Raw genomic sequence first — 23,077 nt, forward strand, 5'->3', positions numbered from 1 at the left:
CTGTCCGAAACGTCGAGTCTCTCTACTACTCATCATCTCTACTCGCCGACGCAAGCCAGCATCTCCTCATCAGCTCTACTACTCAAGCTGTTCTCACTCAACATTCCTTCTGGTTTACAGTCCTTTTTAGGACTATTCTCAAGAAAGAATACTCTATTCTCAAAATCTCCACTTTCTCGCCTATCCACTTCCTCTCTTCTTCTATCCACTGCTTCTATAACACTCCACATGGTGTACCGTAAACCACATCAGCAATTGTACATGCCACCATGCAAACCTTCAAACAACATCAGACTATGTACTATTCACAATTGTGAGAAATTGAAATGCCTCATCAATTTTTTATAAGATTGAATACTTCAATTTGCTATTAACATTTCATACTCTTCCTATACATTAAAGAAGATATAATTGGAATACAGAGATCCTTGAATAAGATATAGAATGAATTTTGAAGTAAAGTTTGTAACAATATTGTATAATAATATGAATTTTTTTCTGAGAAAAAAACCCAATGCTATTCCAGAATTGAATGCTTAAAATAACCCGACTCCTCTACATGTATTTCATTCATCTAATTTTATTTTCATAGATTTTCCATTCTCAGTAATTTAGCATTGAACACAAAAAAGATAATGAAATCTTTGTCTCTATGGATGGTAATTTGGCATACCCTTCATATATTTTAAATTATGTTGTTGACTTCTTTTCAACATTTTGCCTATGAGAATTTGGTTGTTGTACGCCATCAGGATCTGAGAACTTAATTTCCAACGAAATAAACCTTCACAATTTGGATGATTTGCATTATTCTCCTATGTTCACAAATATATTATAAACATGTATACAGAAAAGCTTTCAAAATTCAAAATATCATGAAAGGGCCCTTTTACAGAATACGTTGACCAAAACGTATGATTATCTTCTCTTATTTACTCTTTGCACGCTGAATTAATTTTGGGGGATAATAATGACAATTGTTTCCATGCTATTTTATTTCATTCAAGATATCCATATTGCACCAATTATACTTATTAAATATAGATGTTATCCAAGAACCACTGCCTTTTATTAGCCTATCTAATTTGAAGATAGGGGAGAAAACTAGTTATTACAATTGTTGAATTTAATTGTACAAATGTGCAACATTGTACCGTCAGCACACAAAGGGTCAATAACTAATACATTTTTGTACAAAGGCATAGTTTAACATGATAACAGCATCAATAGACCTTTTGATATCACGATGGAGCTTGATAACTGCTGTTTCAGTCATTTTTTTAGAGCCTTTATGAAATGAATATTTCACAGCAGCTTCTCAATCCCTCATTCACAGTGTCACACAGTGTGGACTATGTGAAAATATTGTCCACACTGTTAAAATGCTCACATTCAACAGTTTGAAGGTATTTTCACACTGTGGACAGCTCAACAGTGTGACTGTGCACAGCGTGTTCACAAAAGTCATTGTCCACTGTGCGAAAATTTGATTCACACTTGAAATGCTCCAATTTATGAAAAGTGAAGATATTTTCTCACTGTGGACACCTCGACAGTGTGACTGCGCACAGCATGTTCACACAGTTGACTATTTGAATATGTAATTTACACTGCTTAATTGCTCAAATTCAACAGCGTGAAGATATTTGCACACTGTGGACACTTTGCCAGTGTGTTAACAGCGTGTTCATATGGTCAACAATGTGAATATGTGACTCCCATTGTTGAAGTGCTCAAATTTAACAGTGTGTGTGAAATTCATTTCACATTGTGTTCCACACTGTGAACACACTGTGACATACACTTTGAGACCCTGTGTTCTTTCCAGTAGGATTGTTCTGCTTTTTATTGCAGAAAGTTTTGAGGCTTGGAAAGGGGAAAAAAGACCCAACCAAAAGTAGATTGGATGTTTGTAGAAGTTCCTCGAATAAAGAGTCATGTAGGCTTTTCACACACAATGTGAACATCCAAGATGGCTTCATCATTGCTAACATGACAATCTGTAACCCTGTGCATCATTTGTTTTATTTATTGGGTCGACAGTACAATCTGCTATGATTGCACAGGCATTATTAAAGGTCACCATTTTCTTTCCATTATAAAATTAGAAGGCAGGGGCTCAATGCAATTCTGCCTTTTCTGTGAGAAAACCTGCATTTCATGGTTTCACAGAATTGTTTATGTACTAAACTAAGGGTGTGTTCAATGTCGGTTTCCAAATTTAAATGGCAACATGGATCATGATCGAAAACATGATTACAAAACAAAGATTTAACAAGAGACAAAGGGTGTGTTCGTAAAAGTAAACGTCTTTCAAATCACGATTCAGAGGAAAATTTAAATGTCGAAAAAGATGTCGTTCGTAAACGCTATCAGCTCAAATTTACGACCTTGAGCATGGTGAATGCGACATTGAACACGATTGCATTTTGAAACGTCTTTAAATTTGCTCTCGCATTGGAAGCCAACACAAGCAGGAGCCAGGACTGGCCTTTCTTGTGATGGGAAAAACTGAGCACTAAAGCTGCGCTAACGAAGACTTAAAATTTAAAGACGATCAACATACAAATGGCTTTATGACCTGCATTTTCGACACTGAACGGTACACCGCTGATCGTGTTTATGTTTAGTGTTTTTGTAATTGAGTTTTCAATCATGATTCATGTTGCTGTTTAAATTTGAAAATAGACATTGAACACACCTTAGAATTGTGCAACTAAATTTTACAATGCTGCACCCCATAGACCGGAGCTAAAGGGTTGTATAATCCATGAACATGTGACCTGCATGTATATTCACTGTTGGCTATAACCATGAAACTCATTTTATAATCCTCATTACTAAGTATCCCTTGGAGGATCAAAAGCATTGTTCTTCTGGTTTTTATACGATTATTTATCCAGCTTTAATAGCTGACTGGTGAACTAAACCACTAAACTAAACTAATGCAAACTAATCTAATCCATTGGAAGTTTCATATGATGCTTTCAGAAGCCTTGAAAACTTAGCCGTCTTTGTATCCCTTTCATTCGTACCCAAATGATTTATTAGATAACCCTGGTAGTATATTGTATTCCATTATATAGTAATATTAATATTCAATGTATATGTGCATATCTTGGCAGATAGTTACCCTCAATATTCTTATGTTTATCTTTGTCTAATATTCTTTCTATGTCAATTGTATGTCTCTTATAACCCTGATAATCAACCCACATTTGTGTCACATTTGAAAGAGATAACTCATATTCCTTACTAACTCACAATGTTACAACCACAGCTTTGATATACAATATGTTTAGTTCAGCTCTTACCTTTGAAATTGGCAACATTCTTGAGCTCTTTTCATAATTCTGTCATTTTATTCACCATGGTGGATAAATCCTGTAGGATAGTTTTCCTCCTCTTATTCCTTTTTCTTCCATGAATATTCAGTGGTACAAATTTATAAAATGTCTTTGATTTCAAATGATAATACAGTTCAATTTTTTTATAAAACGAGTTGTTCAGAATGGATAATTTGTATGTATAATTGTTTAACCATTGTAATTTTCATGTCATTAAGTTGATATTCATGTATAGTAGTGTAATATTCTCCCATTAAATTATTTAATTTTTCCTTTAAAACTTAACATATATCAGCAAATCTTAATTGGGATTACTTGTTTTTATAGAAGTTGATTTTTTCCAAACATTAATATCATGATTTCTACCTTGCAATTTAAAGCTATGATTTCATTTGGAATAAATTAATTTGAATACAAACTCTTAAGAAGTTATCACATAATTAACTTCCAACGATCAGGAGTACTGTAAACTTAGATGGTTTGGTTGTTTAAATCATGAAATTAAAAAGTAATTGAATAATTTACCCTGATTCTTTTCTCCAAAATTGGTTAAATTTGGGGGAGTTAATGTTTGAAGGATTGTAGTAAGGTTGCAGTAGAAACACAATACAATACAATCGGAGAGTGGTTATGCACACTGAAGTTAAAATTCTTGTTCTCTAAGGTCCAATACAGGATTAAGATTACAGGGATAGCTATAGAGGGTATATAGATCTGTTATTTTTCAAAACAATTCTCATGAGTGAAGAGGGACCTCGAAATTGCAGATTCTTGTGCAAAGTTCTTTTACAGTATACACATTGCAACGATAGATGCAGGAATGTAGAAGATTCAACATTTTATTTGACTTTTCTTTGTGAATTGCAGTAGTGGAACGGGTGGAGGAGGACCTCAGAATCTGAACACCATCAAATCATTGAGGGTACTGAGGGTGCTGCGACCGCTAAAAACCATCAAGAGGGTTCCGAAACTAAAGGTTAGTCGGTCACTCACTTGAGGGGTTCAGCTGACCCGAGTACCGTTGCATAAAAGTTACCATTATGGTAACTTTGCCATCCAATTGTTTTCTTCTATGGAATCCTTGGTCTTTGATTGGCTTTAGGGCATCGTTGCCATGGTAGTTACCTAAACAATAACTTTATGTAATGGGATCCCAGTATGATGTTATGAGAGAATGATTGTTTGTCATGGTTGAGAAAAGTCATCTGTTATGATGTGCTTTGTCTAGCCATGATTACACCGAAAACTGACATGATTACACTGAAAACTGAATATGCAAGAAAATGTGAAATTGTATTTCTGTTAAATGATTAGCTTAGTTTGGATAATTTCATGTTTTTTATGTGAATTTTCACTGCCAGCCTTCCTCTCCTTTTGATTCTCTCTGTCCAGGCTGTGTTTGACTGCGTAGTGAACTCGGTAAAGAACGTCACCAACATCGCAATCGTCTACCTCCTATTCATGTTCATCTTCGCTGTCATCGGCGTCCAACTCTTCAAGGGAAAATTCTTCCACTGCTCCGACCTGTCGAAAGTCACTGAGGAAGAATGCCAGTAAGTTCCACTGTTATTTTGTTTCCCTCTGGTGTTGGATATGAGACAGTCTCAGACAAAAGACAGGGACAGTAGACCGTATGCGTTTGATATCATCATAGCATAATGGAGCCGTGCTTGCTGCAGCTCACTAACGCATGCAAGGCCATGGCTTCAGCCTCTAAGTTGCAGCGCGATGACGTCAGTGCGTAAGTTCTATGATCCTCGAAGAGGACGTACCAGGATTGAGACACTTGTGTCCAGAATTAAACCAGACAAATGATAGATGTGAGACACACTGTCACTGTCTCGGGACATGTCTAGTCATGACACCTAACTCTAACAGATCAGTGAGATTAACTCACCAAATTTGAGTTTTTTGTTAGTACCTTGCCACTGTCTGTGCCTTTGAGACTCCAGATATTGCCGATCAAGACAAAGAGACTGGAGCTAAGACATAAATGTATGTCAGGGACCTAGGCAAGACACAGAAGACACATTTAATTCATTGCCTGATTACATGTATATGTTTGATGCAGAGGCATATGTCATATTACCCTACACTGTTTCCTTCTCAAACCGTATATATCCATTCATTTGGTGTACAGAACTTTGTTGAATTAAATAACGGAATTGCTTATTCTCACAAAGGGTATTGTTATGGAATATTTACAATCCTAGCAAAGTATTTCAAAGAATTGAACAGTACTGTGATCTCTCATTTTGATGTTTAGGAATAAAGACTGCAATTTAACAAAGGTATTTATCTATTTAAAACAGTTTATTACAACAAGACTATCTATAGCTGCTGAAAAGTTGAATTGCTTAACCTTTTACTAATATTTGTATAGAAATACATTCAACATCAAATAAAAAAGCTCAATTTACAAGAATCCCACACGAATTCTACCTCATAATTCTACATGTGCATAATAACAAACATGAATATGATCACTAATATTCAAGATTTTATCATTTTTATGTTATTTAGACAAATTTCTGTACAGTTTTGATTCCAAGTTTAGTATGTTGTGTGGATTTATGGTATCTTTTTATCAAATATATCATGTTTTTATTTTTCATTACCTACAGGGGAAGATATTTCTTGTATGAAGGAGACCAAATAAAAGAAAGTGCTGACCGAGTGTGGGCCAAGTATGAATTCAACTATGACAATGTCGCCTTAGCTTTGCTCACACTCTTTACGGTATCCACCGGGGAGGGATGGCCTGAGTAAGTAATGATACCTGCATGTAAAGACCATTTAGGGGAGACAAGAAATTATAATCTTTAGGAAAAGGTGGTCTTTTTTAACAGGTTCCTTTAATAGATATTTCAATGGGAAAATGGCTTAAAGGAAATAATATTTGTGGCCTTTGTAGACAGTTGGTGGCTTTAGGTTGCTTTTGGTAGTTTGAGTGTATTTCATAATTCAAGTGACTGCTAGAGTACCTTGCATTAGTCTATACTTTTTTAGTATTGGAAGTTATGCTTCACGTTTTAGTATATTGGACTATTAAAGGGAAGATTTGAAAGATATTTTGGTTTCAGATATAGATTTGATGTGATAAATGGGGGTTAACCATGAGATTTGACAATTTGTCAATTTGCAAAGATGATGACACTGCTTCCTATATTCTGTACACACCGTAAGTAGGGTGTTTCATAAAGAGTGAAATCATTATCATCATAGTTGATGGTACAAGTACATTTTCAATCTCTGATGTTAACAATCACAGAGAGCGTCAGAAGTTCTTCACTGTGGCAGAACATCCTCAATGTTCGTGAAGACCATTCCAAGCCATCTTGAAAATAATGTATAAACTTGTTTCTGTTCATGTTTGTCTTTGCAGTGTTCTGAAGCATTCAATCGAAGCCACAGAGGAAGGAATGGGCCCCACCCCATACAACAGGATCGAGATGTCCCTATACTACGTGGTCTACTTCATTATCTTCCCTTTCTTCTTCCTCAACATCTTCGTTGCCTTGATCATCATCACCTTCCAGGAGCAGGGCGATCAGGACTTCTTCGACGGCGACATCGATAAAAACCAGGTTTGGCTCAGGCAGTCTTCTCATACATTGAGACTTTTGGTTCTGCGATGTATGGGAGATTCTCGGATGGGGAGAAATATCATTTTCTACTTGAAAGATATCTAAGATATCCATGATAAAGACAATTTTTGATGTCCTAAAATTCTTATTGTGTCAATGAGCACGAACTTTTTTTCATTCTGATAAATTTTCATATATGCAATATGTTAATGTCATGTATTATATCACATATTATTAATAAGCAACAAATATTTAAATCTTATAGCTGTTGAAAAGTCATGGAAGAGTTGTAGGATTTTGAAATGCATGTGTACACCGATCCTTTTCGGACAGAGCTTCAATCAACGTACAGTTACATCCCCAATGTACCCTGCTTATAACCTTTGACCTTGTGACCTCTCCGCAGAAACAATGCATAGAATTTTGCATCACGGCCAAGCCTGTCGACCGTTTCATGCCAGCCAACAAGAATTCATTCCGCTTCAAAGTGTGGAAGTTGGTCGTTTCCTCGGCCTTTGAGTATTTCATCATGGCTCTCATTACATTCAACACATTCACGTTAATGATGAAGGTATTTTTTTTTCTTCGTTCTTACTGTTCCCCCTGCTTTAAGAAAAGAGTTAGGAAATGATCTTTTTAAAAAGATAGTTGTTAGTATATTGATAACTTATTATAAACACAGTGAAATCGAGTATTTGTTTCATGTGTTACTTATGAACATGCCTAACACAGTAGAACATGCATATGGTTTCTTCAAGTAGACATAAAAGAATGGCATTAAACAATAGAATTGAATCACAAATTATGGTCCCCTATAAAAGTTTTGTGTAAAATTCAAGTAAAAAAATCCCTTTGTATAAAGAAAAATAATTTTTTAACAAAATTAGGCAAAGGAGAGCGAAGCTGAGAGGGAGAGGGATGGAGAGAGAGAGAGAATAGAGAATAGTCTTCTCTTTATTTGATTTGAAATCATAATACATTAAAACCGAATATTCATAAGGAATGTCATGATTTGATTATTCTATCTTCTGTTGTCATACCTTGTTTCTTACTACTGTTTCATTCCATTTGTTTACTTTTTTATCATTTCCTTTGCAGTACAATGATCAAGGACAAATTTACACAGACGTCCTCAAGTACCTTAACATAGCATTCACAGTCCTCTTCACGATAGAAGCTATACTGAAACTTATAGCATTTGGAATAAGGGTGAGGTCATAAACTTTCCTTATCTCACCCTAATCCATTGCCTTTTAGGACAGGTAGTCGGTGTACAAAGCCTACGGAAATTACAAGATATCATAATCAATATTTTGCATGCTAGAGAGATTGCAGCTCAGCAATATTTATGTAATTGCAATCTTAACATGCCACTTTCCAGTTAAGGTAATGATTATGCTGAAGATTCATCAATCACAGATCACAGATATTCTAGGATTGACAAAATGTAAACTGAACCTGCTCTGAGGATTCATAGAGATCAGGGAATATATCTAGATTATCTAAAATATTGTTTTTTATACAAAGTAAAAAAAAGTACATTAGAGTCAGTGATGATCTTAAATTGATTTGTGCAATTGACTCTCCAGCATTTAAAACAGTCTTCCTTGGGCAGGCCCTACATAGATTAGACTAAGATGGTGTTCAATAATATATGTGACCAGTCACCCCAAAACCAATAATAAGAGTTCCAAAATGAATTTTGACACTTTAATTCAGTTTGAAAAAGCACATCATAAGCTTTTTAAAATGATGTATAATTTGTCAAAATTGATTAACAATAACCCACACAAGTATTTGATTGAATGCAGAAGAAACTTACCAAGAGCTTCTAAGAAATGAGGAGAAAAAAATATTTGGAGTTCTTGGTTCACTCAAGCATGAGAGTGCACACTGCAATCGCAATGAAACTCCAACCAGTCCACAAAAACTTGTGTCAAAGAAAGTCTTGTATCTTGTTTTTTATTCAAATTTATAACCTTTTTTTACAATATGAAGAAGATGATTTACTCTTTCAGATAAGCCTTTCTTATTGTTGCTTTTAGATGACTAAATAACTTATTTGGCTATTTTCATAAAACCTTTTTGGTATTAGGGCGGCAGGTCACACTTATACATGTTTAGTATGTCATTCAATTGTTTACAATAATTTGCGACTGCCTCTCATCACAAAGAGTTTCTTGTCTATGTCTGCTTTATTTCTTTTTATAGAATTACTTCAAGGAGGGGTGGAACACTTTTGACTTTATCACGGTAGTGGGGAGCGTAGCCGATGTCATCATTTCAGAAGTTGGGGTAAGGGTTTCTGATCATCATAAAACTTGATAAAACAGAATATGCATGAGATTATTCTTTCTCCTCACACAGGTTAAAGTAAGAAGTATGAAAACTAATGGTTCTGTATTCAATTTTTTTTTTTTACTTATCATAAAAATGGATATTCACTGGAGAGGAAAGTTTTCTACGATCAAACCAATATTTTAATCAAAATGGTTGTGTTTGTCATGTTCATTAGTATTGCCATTCATAATTTAAGTTCCATCCGTAAAGCAGTATGGATAAAACAATTTTATGTTCATGTAGCTGAAATTAGTCCTTTGGGGTCTTTTTATCTGACAAACAATTTGTTTATAGATGATAAACAGGTACTATGACTTCATCTTTCTGCTTGACATTAAATAGAGAATATTAAAATGCAACGTCATAGTTGAAATCACTCTAGAATGTGAATAAAATTATGCTTTAAGAAAGGATTAACACATTTCACATAATCCCACTGCTGCCACCAAAAATCATCCTTTAACCAAAATAAGGAGCGACTACACCAAATGTTGGAAAAAGGTATAGCGAATGATTCAAATCAAATAGTCAAGGTTATATTATTATCTACATCATTAAGATTAAGCTTTCATTGTGGATCTCAAATTTTATCAGTGATGAAGATTTTTTATTTTTAAGGGAAGTTGCAGTCATCAGTGAAGAGGATATAATTGCTGAGTTTATATATATAAGGTCATCCATGTATTGTGAACAATTAGAGATGGTTCGTGCAGGGTTGCGATCTGTTTCTCCCATTGATGACAGTATATCAATGCATTGTGATCTGTGAACACACATAAGACTACTAACCATATTTTCGCATACTTGAATACATTCGCTAAGAAATATATCATTTATTACTTTTTATTCCCTTCTTCATATGGAACATGACTCATTTAACGAACAATTGTGTCCTATTTAGCTGAAATAATCCTTGCTGGTAGCCAAATATTATTTCTTTGACATAATATACCTGCAAATTGAAAGGAAGCTGCAGCTTCCCCCTCCCAGCTTTTCTAACTGAGCAATATTTATTACTAACATGCTCCTTTAACATGTAGAAAAATATACTATTAACCTATCAGCACAAACTCCTGTATTGATAGTATGCGTGTATGTGATTGCACCCATGATATAGTAAAGTCTAATTCCTGAAAAGTATTTCACCAGAATGAGGCTCTTGGTTGATCAAGTCATGTGCTAGAGTCGCATGATTTATTAAGTCATGTGACTTCAGAATGCCATCGCAGAGAATTTTAGATTTCAAGATTCCAGGCAAGTCTTTCTCAGCTCAGTGATACTATGGTGTGTTGCAATGTTCCTCCTGACTGGTCACTCCATTACAAATTCAAATGATATCTATTATTCATCAATTATGTATTGTTCTCAGCGGGATCAGTACACATGTAGAACCATTCATCTCATGAAGATATGAATTCATCCCTTGAATTATTCCAGTATTCAAACAGTTAGTTTCTTGAGAGCTCAAAGAAATATTTCTTTCTTTCCATTTGTCTTTGTGGTCTGAATGCCTTGAAGTATTGAAACTGGCAACATTCTTGCACAGATAAAAACCTATGTATATCAACAACATGGAATACTAGCGTAAAATGTCATTACTTGAATTTTTGTTATGCAGATTGGGTTTGGTTCATCCACGCATCGCAAAAAGATTTCATCAGAATAGTGTGCCAATTCGAAATAATCATGGCTCCTCATATGTGAATTTCCATTAAAAGGATTTTCTTTGTATGCATGTTCAGTATGTCTTTGATGAATGACCCAGCTTGGAGGAAACTTTATCCCTCAGATTTAAATCTTTTGATTGATTCTTTGGGAATTGAGATACTCCGGATGATGTGCTCGTAAAAGTATCCATGAACAACCGCCAATGTTACATTTCCGTAACTTCACATTGAGGCTGAATGAATATATTTCCAAGGATCTGAATTTTACAAGGATTGTTCATTACATCCACACATTATTTTGATGTGATGTAGTATTTTGAAGAGACAGACGTCTTACGACCATGCTTTATTAATTGGTTGAGCATTCATTCGACTCAGATCTTTCTTTACTTTATTTACAGTCAACAGATGCCCACATTGTTTTAACTTCTTGTGAAAAAAGTGTTTTTTTTTTACAAATAAAGTTATAGAGGGGGGGGTCTGTTCATAGTTGTATAGAATATTTGGATTTTAGAAAGAATAATGGAACAAAAGTATCATTTCCAAATTATTCTTATAAAAGGAAGTTCTTAAAAAGAAAACATTTTGACCAGACTACAGGAAATAAGCGACTTTTAGAACAGGACTTATTTCTTTGGAAACTTATATTTTGACTCATGATTGATATTGTTAAATAGGTTCATTATTGCGGATTGAAATAATCGCTAGAGGGTATTCATTTGTCTCGCAGTCTACTATGGTCAACAAGGAAATTCGTGATCACTCTTGCAAAAAGTGTTCACTAGCTTACAAGTTCACAAGCTTTCGAGTGCCGCTGCAACTCTTTATCAAGTGACGAAGATTGTCACTTGTCACAATACCTCCTTACCTGGCAGTGCACGCCGACCCGATCGTTCCCGGCCCCGATCGAGGGACCGCTCAGCTAGTCAACCCCCGCCCACGGGAAACTAGCGAGCCCGCCAATTTTGGTCTCATTTGCATATTGCCGACCCACGGCGTATTTGCATATACCCCCGCTTATTTGCATAACTCCTGACCAATCACACAACGGATCAGTGCCCACCTATTGTTCTCGCGTTTGTGCGTACGGTCTTGGAGATTAGTATAAATAGAGTACGATATCGGACAATCTTTGTCACTTGATAAAGAGTTGCAGCGGCACTCGAAAGCTCGTGAACTTGTAAGCTAGTGAACACTTTTTGCGAGAGTGATCACGAATTTCCTAGAAAGCCAGTGAACACTTTTTGCGAGAGTGATCACGAATTTCCTTGTTGACCATAGTAGATTGCGAGACAAATGAATACCCTCTAGCGATTATGATTGATATTGTTTGAAATATTGGACAAACAAGAAGTATGAATTCGACCACTGGGTAATTCAACATGTTAGGGTGCAAGCCATGACTGATATAAATATATATATATTCTTGAAATGTGACCTAACCGTGGAATTGCCCCGATATCACGAAAAATAGCTTTGTGCCGTGTGATGTTGCACCATTATCGTCCGTTATGTCGCGATGTCTGCATCACAGATTCGGTCGTGCCATCACTTATGTGTAGCATCCAGCTTTGTGCCATTTATTGTAGGTTTTATGTGTTTTGTGAAAATATTTATACAAATAGTGAATGGATGGGAATCGGATGGTAAAAATAGTTTACACGGAGATTTGGTATCATCCCTGACCTTGCATTGTAAGGCACACACGTGTGCTTCAAATCTCAGCAACAGTGTGCATATGTAAAAATGCTAATATTCATTTAATATAGTTGGGTGCATAATTGTCATTATATTTTAGTAGATTTTGGTTAATGTGCCCCCCAGTGCCCCCGAGTACTTTGTGTATACATCTCTTACCCCTCTTCAACCCCGCCCCATCTTAGATTCTTTATCCAAACGATGAACCTTGTACCCCCTCCCCGAATATACCACTGACACGCGGCGTCTTACCCTTTGCCCCCAACCTCGCTGATTGCATGTTTATGCCATAATTTATTTTGTATTCCTTTTCACCTCTTTTTTTTATTTGTAGGAGGTAAGTAACTTGTAGGGCGTAGCTGTGTTCCTATGGGATCCAACTGCGAATCCTGATCAACCATCCAGCCTCAGCCCTTGACCCCTGACCCTCCTCTGACCCTTGACCTTTCACCCATCACTTCCCTTCCCTCTTAGTCTCACTCTTAGGTGCTGGCATACTAACCAAACACTGATCTACTAACACTTTGTACATTTCATATGACATGCACATGTATATGTAAAAACAAATATGTATAATCTTATAGTTAGCAAATATTAGATGAGAAAGAGAGAGAGAAAGAAAAAAGGTCTTGAAGTATATCATTCAGAACTTTAACTTTACTTGTCCCTCTTGCAATTGTTTTCCTGTGTCCATTTGACAGAATTTGTCTTAGATGATATAAAAGTGTAGATCGATGCCACGCCAAAGGATGCTAGCTAGTGTCATGGTGGAATTTCAACACTTGACCCTCTGATTACATGACTAGAGTCAGGAATTCTACACCTTGAATTTTCATCACCCTCTTTCCTTCGTCGACATAATGTGCGGCATAAAGGCTGTTTGATCCTCGGAGGGAACAAAGAAAAGCTTGAGACATTCGCATACAAAACTGCAACCAGCTTTTGATTTGGTTGCAATGTTCTGACAGCTATTCTTGAAAGAAAAGCAAATGCTAGTTTAGATGGCAAATGGCAAGAGCACAACAAAGGTGGATGTGCCATGTAACCCTGATGTTAACAAACCTCTGACAAGAAATTATTTATCAATATGCATACCGGTTCTGATTCAAGCAAAACGTTAGCAAGAAAAATATTTTAAAAAGACAAGTTCTCTACTATTTTTGCATTTGCCATTTAATCTATGTTTGGCATACTTCAAGTGTAAGGAAGGGCATTCTTGAAGGCTGTGAACATTGTGTATTGGTCTCCCAGCTAGGCTGACTGTATAGTAGATCACCATAATATGCACACTATGAAAATACTCATTATTTTCATTACTGGTACATTTCTTTAATGGGAGGAATAGTACCGGATCAAATGCAATATTTAACTGTTAACTACATATAAACCAAATTAAATGCACAGACATTAGTATGAGCAGTTATTGTTTTTTTTATGGAAGAAGGACTAGTCTTCTTTTTGGGGGGCGTAATTCAACGATAAAGACGAAAACTATAATTTTCAAATTACAATAAATTTTATACAAGGTTTATTTCAAAATCATGAAATTATGATATGATTATTTGTCAGAAATTCCTTGCAAATGGTTTCATTGCAAAATACATTGTTCTTTCATGTTAATCCCACCGCTGCCACCAATGTTTTCCAAAAGTTGAATGTTTGATGAATTAACAGATCTCAAATTGTTCAAAGCAATGTTAAGAAAAATTCTTTTTAGAAATGACAATTGTATCATTGACATATGCTTAATTGATTTGATTTGAATTCATTTTGATAGTTAGTATTACCCCAAAGTTGTTCGACATATTAGAAAAGATTCCTTTAAATAAAAGCTCCAAAAGCTTCAGAATTATGTAACCACTACACAATCATATAATTTTTGTTGTTTTTGTTATGAAAAAAAGAGATTTAAACTCATGTTAGATATTCTTAAATCTTGAATTTGTTTATAACATGTTTTGATACCAAGTTATTTTTTTAGATACATACACATACAAAGCAATTGTGATTTAGTATTATTTTTAAATTTTTATATATTTTCTTTAGGACATGGTATTAGAACATCGAATTACATGTTTATTGATGATTGATCATAATTTTTCCATTGTAATTGTGAAAGAAACAAATATAAAGGGAAAGGCTTTTTATAGTCACAAAGAACAGGACTTTTCAAGGAGCCGAAGTTGCCATTAGTTCAGATCACCTGTGTTGGATAATATGGTGGATTCACAACAAACAGCGCCCTCTGTCAACAAGCCATATTTATCATTCCTATCAACCACGACAGTGGAGCAAAATGGTTGCCAACAGTCAGAATAACCTAGTAGTCAAGCACAATAAGAGCATTGGAGACCATTAATGTTTGTACAATAGATTTGCTCCATCAACTCAAACTACCAGATTCTCATTAATACCATGGTCACATTTGTTCTACGGCGGCCGTACGGCGAGTCGAAAACAGCCGTTTTAACACTTTTTTGTAACAGCTATATATAGGTGGTTTGAATAAAATTTAATAAAACGACTGTTTTCGACTCGCCGTACGGCCGCCGTAGAACAAATGTGACCATGGTATAAATACCACTTTATTGGGAAATATCCTTTACTCCAGATGATGATTTGACAAATTTTACTCAGGTATGGCACGCATTTTGCCAGATACATACCCACTTATTTTGCTGTATAGTGCTGTCAATGAAGGATCCACCATATGGTATACTAGCACCTTGCCCCTCCCCCCCCCCCTCCCTTCTTTCCCCTCTCCAATGCTGAACCTTAACTGGTACCCTGGCCAGTCCCCAACTCCACCCTTTTCTAACCTATACCCTCCAATTTTCCAACTGCCAAACACCAATCGAAACCTACATCTCCACTGCTCTAGGCTTCAACTGACCACGCCCTGCCAACCAGTTACGTTACCGTCGCTAACCCTGGTGATGAGTTCTCTCTCTTTTCTTATTAGTTTATTTCTTCTTTTTTTAACATCAATTTTGCTAACTCTTCATTACAATTCCCTGTTATTACAAGAAGCATTATGAAATTTTGGGAATCCAAACATATTTTGTTATATAGGATTCTAAATCTCAATATATGATATTCATTGAAAAAAAAATTAGTTTGGAGCTTTACTAAACACATTGGTACTCTTTTTTATTTTTCAGAAATTTAGAAACTTGAAACACTTTTGTGCATTCAGTGACCAAGTGTTTTATCTTTTATTATTTTCATTTTTCCCCATGTAAAACCAAGATTAACTTGACACATTGATTTTTCAATTGATGGGTTGTTGAATAAAAGAGCGTAAAACCATATCTAGGGACCTATAGAGATTCTTTTGGCCTTTATCCAGTAACAAACATATTTCATTTTAAGTAACAATTAGCATGTCTTTAATTACTTAGTCTATCTTTCTTTAAATAAAACCAACTTTGGTGATATATATATTTTTTGTCTTTTATCGTGCAAGCCTGGGCAATCAGTAACAACGCTATGCTTTATAACAGCTCACTCTCCCCTCTCCCACTCACTCTCACGCATGATCAGTGTAAATCATCTAATCACCCTCTTACTGACGTACCTCTGTATTGTTACTCAGTCATATTACATCTTTATCCATCTTAATAATCAATGTCTTTCCACAGGAATCTCACTTTCAGACGCTTCATCATATTACACATCATTGCCTTGTTACATGTTGTTGATTTGCCCTTTTTTTGATGGATGTTTTAGCCTTGCTTTTGTTTTCAGCCCTGATAGTTCAACGTTGTTTTTGTTCTGCATTCTATGTATGTCTGCATGGCTTTGTCGCTTAAAATGAAGAAAAAAAATGATTGGATTGATTAACTCCCATAACCGAGGACATTTTATACACGCAATACCAGAGTGAGGACATTACTTGTACACTTGTGTCAGTACCTATCTGCAGGGTCTTGTTCCATAAAGACATTTTATAATGACAAATGTATAATTTCCATAACACAATCACTATCAGCCAATCAAATCGAATGCTTTGAGTAGCTTAGTTATTGCAACTGTTATTGAAAATTTGTTATGATTAGTTTAATGAAATTAGGCCCAGAACTGTCATTATCATGACAACACACTTTAGTCGTGACTATCAGTATTTGAAAAAATTGGAAGGAATCCTGAAAATAAAGCTTCAATGATTGACGCACTTCTTATTATCTGTTAATTGTAGTGTGACTATTTTACATTTTAGAAATAAAGCAATTAACATCACCTACGGTTTTAAAGGTTTTTGTTAATTTCAGGGAACTAAGGTTATTAGAAAAGAATCCTATTTTATCACTTTTATATGAAACTTTAAACTGATCACTTTGCAATTATAGAAGAGTTTCAAACCCATGTCCTCTTAAGTTTGTTTTTATGTAATAAATAACTAATAATTTGATTTTTTTTAACATTGAGGAATTGTTTGTAAAAATGGATGAAATCCTGGATCAATAACATGAATCAGTTAGTTTGCATGACCGGATGATCGTCAGCCACTCTTCTTACAATTGCATATATTTATTTTCTCACCTTTCTTCCTTGTGTCATCCAGGAATTCAATTGAAAATGTTTCAAATTCCTTGCACTCATGCCTAGGCTTGCAAGTTTAACAATTTATCTTCTTGTATTGATTGAAACTACACTGACTTTTCAGTTTACTCTGCAGGTTGATTTGTAGATACTATTATCATTTTTCAATGTGATGATTTGAATGCCGATTATCAATTACTGATTTTTTTTCTTTTCAGTTGACCGATACTCTATCTATTTTGTCTTTTGTAACAAGTCTAATGCATGAGAGTCTATTCATTTGATGCATCATTGTTTTTTTCATTTTATAATGATTGGAATAAACTCACAGCAGGTTTTGATGATAATGCTTTATCAAACTCACAGATAATGACCTTTTTTTCCTATGGTGGCTCTCAATGTTAGTTGGAAAAGAAAATCCATTGCACCCTTGCGCTTCTTATTTATTGACTCCATGGGATTATATTTATTTAAAAAAAAACTGTCAAGAGTGGTATCACCTAGTTTTATGAAGCCTTTAATCTATCAGGTTCTGATAACGACATTGATTGGTAGATATGGATGGGATGGAATCATTTTTGAATATCATTATAAAGCATGATCAACTTACCAGTAGTATGTAATAATCAATATATGGGTGGGTGGATGCATCGCTTTGCAAGCATAATAATTATATTAGAGCCAAAAGGATAGATCCTTAGAAATGAAACATGCTACAAAAAAATGAAAACAAAATTATGAGAGTCCAACCCAAAAAAATTATGAAGACATTTATTGGGGAATCTTTTTACTTTTATTTTATAAGGGGGGGGTCAATTTCCAAGCGATCATTTCGATGGAACTCTAAATGGGTTGTAGGCAAAGATTTAAAGATATGGCAATGAATAATTCACTTTAATCAAAAAAGTAAAAAGTATTTGAAATTCAGAAGCTACCCTGTGCACTTTAGGTATACCAAAGTTACTTCATCACAAGCATCTGATCGACGTTTCCTTTCATTCTGCGTGCTCACAGTATTCTCAAAACCAAGCTACTCCTTCTCTCATTTTTCTCTTTAGCCTTGCCTCTATGAACTTGGAATTGATATTGATGGTTTGTTGTCGTTGGCTATTGCTGTGTAGACTGGTTGCCATGGTAATTGCATGATATTATTCTTTTTTTCTCTCTCTCTTGCTACAACTTTCTCCTTCCTACTTTGTGTTGTTTTCTCAGGAGGGTTTCATCAACCTGAGCGTGTTGAGACTGTTTCGGGCAGCCAGGTTAATCAAACTTCTAAGACAGGGTTCCTCAATTCGCATTCTACTATGGACCTTCATACAGTCATTCAAGGTACGTGGACCCCATCAGACTCCAATTTATACTGTTATAGTCTTTTCACATGAAAAAATTGTAAATCAATAATAAAACGGGAATGAAACGGTCCCTAAACAAAAGGGGATGGTGTGGTAGAGTGATGATAATGGGGAAGACGACATCAGTGTTGATGATGATGATGATGATGAAGATGATGATGTTGATGGGATAATGATGACAGTGGTTGTAATGATGATGGTGATAATGATGATGACTGGTTGTGATGATTATGATGTTGTCAGTGATGATGATGATGATGACAGGAATAATGATGGTAGTGATAACTTTAGAAAGTACAGTTTTGCATTGGCCACTGAAATTCAAAGCTACATCCTGGTGGGCCTTGGTGATGATGATGGTAGTGATGATAATGGTAAAAACGAAGATGAATGTGAAGATGTGGATGGAAATAATGATGATGGTAGTGGTGATGGTGATCGGGATGATGGTAACTACAAGGACAATGATTATGAAGATGCTGCTAGTGATGCAGAGCTGCCAAGTAGTACTGATTTTCCGCATTTAGTACTGAAAATAGAGAAGAATACTGATGATTTCATGCAAAATACTGATTTCTTAAGTTTCAGTTTATGTGTCGTCCTATGGTATTCCTGTGAAAATACTAATTTCCTCACCAAAATACTGATTTTCAGCCTTGAAAATACTGAAATGTTCTTGTTCAGGTTGGCAGCTCTGGTGATGATGATGATGACAATTAAGATGATAATGATGTTAATATTCTTTAAAGATATTCATTACAATGATACAAAGTTATTTCTACATGTAGATTCCTTTTTGTAAACTCTTTCTACCTTCTAGGCCCTACCATGGGTTTGTCTGCTGATATGGATGCTGTTCTTTATCTATGCAATCATTGGAATGCAGGTGAGGGCAATAGCATTTACTATTGGCACTAGCAATAATTTTACCCAGTTATAGTTTTATATAAGATGCAGTATTAAAATCTATATCAACTTTTACAAAAGTAGGTTTATAGAATATAGCATGTACTATTGCACTACAATGATGCAGTATTAAAATCTAAGGCCAGTATTCTGACGTCGGGTTTAACTTGAACTCGGGTTTAAAGTTGTGGTTTAAGTATGGATAGCCAATTGTTACATAAATCACTAACAGAAGAGATATCACATTTCAGCACATTCGGCTCTCAAATCATTCATAATTGTCTCGGAAGTATAAATAGATGATTGTTTTCACCATTGATGTATTAGAAAAGAGCACAGTAAACATAAGAAACATACAACTTAATACAAATTTTTAGATGTTTGGCTTCCCATAATTTTAGCACAGAGTTAGACCATGGTCTAAGTTAAACCTGACTTCAGAATACGAGCCTATATCAACTTTTACAAAAGTAGGTTTATAGAATATAGCATGTACTATTGTACTACAATGTAGTTTATAAGATACATGTATTAGTAAAATGTAAGATACAATATTACAATTTATCAAAATTTATCAAATGTCAACTTTAACACAATAAAATTTTATATAATATATAATAATTTATAATATATAATAAATTTAGATTAGATAGGGTATTCAGTCCATTGAATACCCTATTTCCCTTTTTTCATTATAATTTAGCTTCTATTATTACACTGAAATTATAGTATACCATTCTAAAGTCGAATGTAAGATTCAGTATCACATTCTTTTGAATATAAACTTTTCCATTGCAAGTACATTGTAACTTCTATAGGTAATAAATGATAATTATGTCTGCTCAGAAAGCAGTTATATGAATAGACACAGATTTTGACCGAGCTGAATAAGCTAATAGAGATTGTTGGTTTTCATTTTTACCTTTACAATGAATTTATTAATAACCGTAAAAGCCTCAGTCCCTTTCATCTTTTTTTTATGAGAAAGAATATAATACTAAGAACACTTGAAGGTGAAATGGGATATACAGGTGGTGTATGTATTATTGTGCTTTATTTTCATACGGTATGAATCTACATGGATTTTATGATGTATATTCCAATCTTTTTGTATGTAATTTGATCATTTTGCAATGATGGACACTTGCATTTTCAAGACCGAGTATATGGAATAGCCTTCCTAGTAGGCTGAAATCTTGCCAAAGTCGTTCAACTTTTAAACGAACATTCAGAATTCTTCTTCTGAACTCATATTAATTTGCCTTATCCATTCTTCCCCCTCCCCTTGGTTTTCGTTTTGGTAGATCTTTTGTGTTATAGGGATTGACTTTGAAAGGTTTTGAGGCCTATTGCTAATCCCACCATTTTCTGTTATTTACTCTATTTATAATGTACCCTTTTGTATTCACGTTTGAATGTATTTTTGAATGTGGTTTTTATGCTATTGTTCCTGTATTTTTATCAGATTGTAGAAAATAAATAAATCTTAATCTAATAATTGAGACATTGATCCATCAACAGATATTTGGTAACATAGCACCAATAGACGGGGAGCAAATTAATCGCCACAACAACTTTGGCCAATTCTTCAATTCGTTACTGTTGCTGTTCAGGTAGGAGTGCCGGGGGATGTCCCCCTAATAATGATGTCATCGTGGTGGTGGTGGGGATTTCCCTTTTGCTGAGCATGACCTTCGTTCCAGCATACCGTCATTTTTTTTTTCATTGAAATCATTTCTTAACCCATTTTCACCAAAATGAAATATCTGCTTAGTATCAGCATGGCATGAATGAGTGCCCCTATTTGCCCAACTTCAATGATAAACTGAAAGATCTTCTAATTTTGAATGATACTCTGTATTTTTAACAAAAGATTATTGTTTTCCATTCACAGTGTTAATGCACTCATATTGAGTCCAATACCCGGGATCCATCAGCATTATTCCTGATTGGGTTGGAATCAAATCTGCTAAAATATATTGAAAACAGGTTATGAGTTCAGAAAAAAAAACACTAAATCAAATCTATAGCCTGTTGCATGAATACTCCATCAAAGTAACCGTATTTCCCACTTTGAAGGGAATATCATTCATCTCTCAGATTATCATTGAACAAAAATTGACGTCTATGATTTCATTCTTACTGGGTCTAAGTGCCATCTGTTCTATGACTTGTACAGACTGAACTGTGTTTGAATTTGCATGTGGTCCCATCTTATTTCCCTGCATTTTACACTCTTTTTTTTTGCTGTCCTCTGGAACAAACTGAACACAGTGAGATAAGGTACCTTGTCCAAAGTCTGTGTGCCGCGTCTTTTCGCTTGGAATCTTGCTACAAAGGCACTATGTGTCATTTCATAGCGGCTTTGTTGCATTCCTCGATGCTTTGTCTAATGATGAAGTGTGAGAATTGGGTAATGAAAGGCCGCTTGCAGGATTCCCACGCGAAAGATGAGTCGTTTGCTTTCGACAAGGTACTTAAATATTACGAGTCATGGTACAGATGTCATAATACCCGTTTTTATTTGAAATCTTTGTCCAAGATCAACCCCAATTTTCTTGCATGCATCATCATCTTATTATCATTTAAATCATTTGGGTTTGGTTTTTGTTTTTCTTTTTTTTCCTTTGACCCTTGCATCCATGCATTCATTTCCCGGGCTTTAATTAGATCTTCGGCACAATTGGCATTAGCCCCGATTCCTCTATAACTCAATACAACAATTTCCACGTCTTCTTCTATGCCCTATTGTTATTATTCAGGTAAAATGTGCTAAGTTCGCTTGCTGTGTTTGTGCTGTCATTATTAGTCGTGTGATCTTTTTGGGTAAAATTTTGTTCATGAATTTTACTCCCAAACTGGAATGCATTTCCCTGCATTCTGCTTTTTGTCTAAGATTCATTTTCTGTACTATTTTGGAGTTGTGTCTATTTCCAATTTTTGAAGCAAGAAAAATCACTGGCTCTTGATCTCACATTATTAAAATAAGCTTGAATCCCTGTTATGAATTCTCTTCCAGAAATGAACTAAATTTCAGGATTAAGTGCATTTCTTTGAATTCTGATTAAAATGTAAGGCTTAAAGTTTAAACTTTTCTCAATTCCATCTGCATTTCAAGTCTTCCTCTATTTTTTTTAGTATGTTATCACACCAATAAAGAAGTCTTTATCATTGTATAACTAAATATTAATTAAAGAGCTGTGATAAATTTATTAGATTATTGGAACTTTTTTAAGGGGGCTTTCTAATTCAGTGCTCTTGTATTCACTATGGTAAGCATTGCATCTAACTCATATTATTGATTTTGTGTCTGCACAATGTTTTTTTTTTTCATTTTAATGTTTGTGCATTCATGTTCATAAGCTCTGAGCTACACATCTTATTAATTTAGACTAATACCAAATGAATGAAGAGGAGTTAGGTGTTTTGTATCAAATTTCATTTTAAACTTACATCTATGTTAATAATTGAACAATATTTTTACTTTTTTTTCTATTCAATTAAACATATACATGCCCATTTAATATTGGGATGTTAGTTTTGATTACACTGTAGTTCTCTCATATTAAGTGATATATAACTCTTTTTGACTGACTAGATATGATAGCCAAGTATTTTCAGGGTGGTAGATCCTATTT

At 34.8% G+C, this 23,077-nt stretch overlaps 1 protein-coding gene across 21 annotated transcripts in view; it reads left to right on the forward strand.

Annotated features, from left to right (window-relative positions):
• The window catches only part of LOC121428589 (voltage-dependent calcium channel type A subunit alpha-1-like), a 203,248-nt gene that overhangs the window by 116,003 nt on the left and 64,168 nt on the right, over positions 1-23,077 (forward strand). For 20 of the 21 annotated variants that reach the window (XM_041625320.1, XM_041625326.1, XM_041625321.1 and 17 more), the window contains 10 exons: positions 4,215-4,323; positions 4,740-4,900; positions 5,972-6,112; positions 6,733-6,934; positions 7,341-7,505; positions 8,033-8,143; positions 9,146-9,229; positions 18,394-18,510; positions 19,354-19,419; positions 20,961-21,052. In XM_041625320.1, the coding sequence (XP_041481254.1) occupies positions 4,215-4,323; positions 4,740-4,900; positions 5,972-6,112; positions 6,733-6,934; positions 7,341-7,505; positions 8,033-8,143; positions 9,146-9,229; positions 18,394-18,510; positions 19,354-19,419; positions 20,961-21,052 (1,248 nt within the window). Of the gene's footprint in view, positions 1-4,214; positions 4,324-4,739; positions 4,901-5,971; positions 6,113-6,732; positions 6,935-7,340; positions 7,506-8,032; positions 8,144-9,145; positions 9,230-18,393; positions 18,511-19,353; positions 19,420-20,960; positions 21,053-22,109; positions 22,202-23,077 lie in introns of all 21 variants that reach the window. The other variant, XM_041625319.1, reaches the window with a different exon arrangement.

This window comes from Lytechinus variegatus, chromosome 15, assembly GCF_018143015.1.
Source record: "Lytechinus variegatus isolate NC3 chromosome 15, Lvar_3.0, whole genome shotgun sequence".
NCBI classification, from domain to species: domain Eukaryota; kingdom Metazoa; phylum Echinodermata; class Echinoidea; order Temnopleuroida; family Toxopneustidae; genus Lytechinus; species Lytechinus variegatus.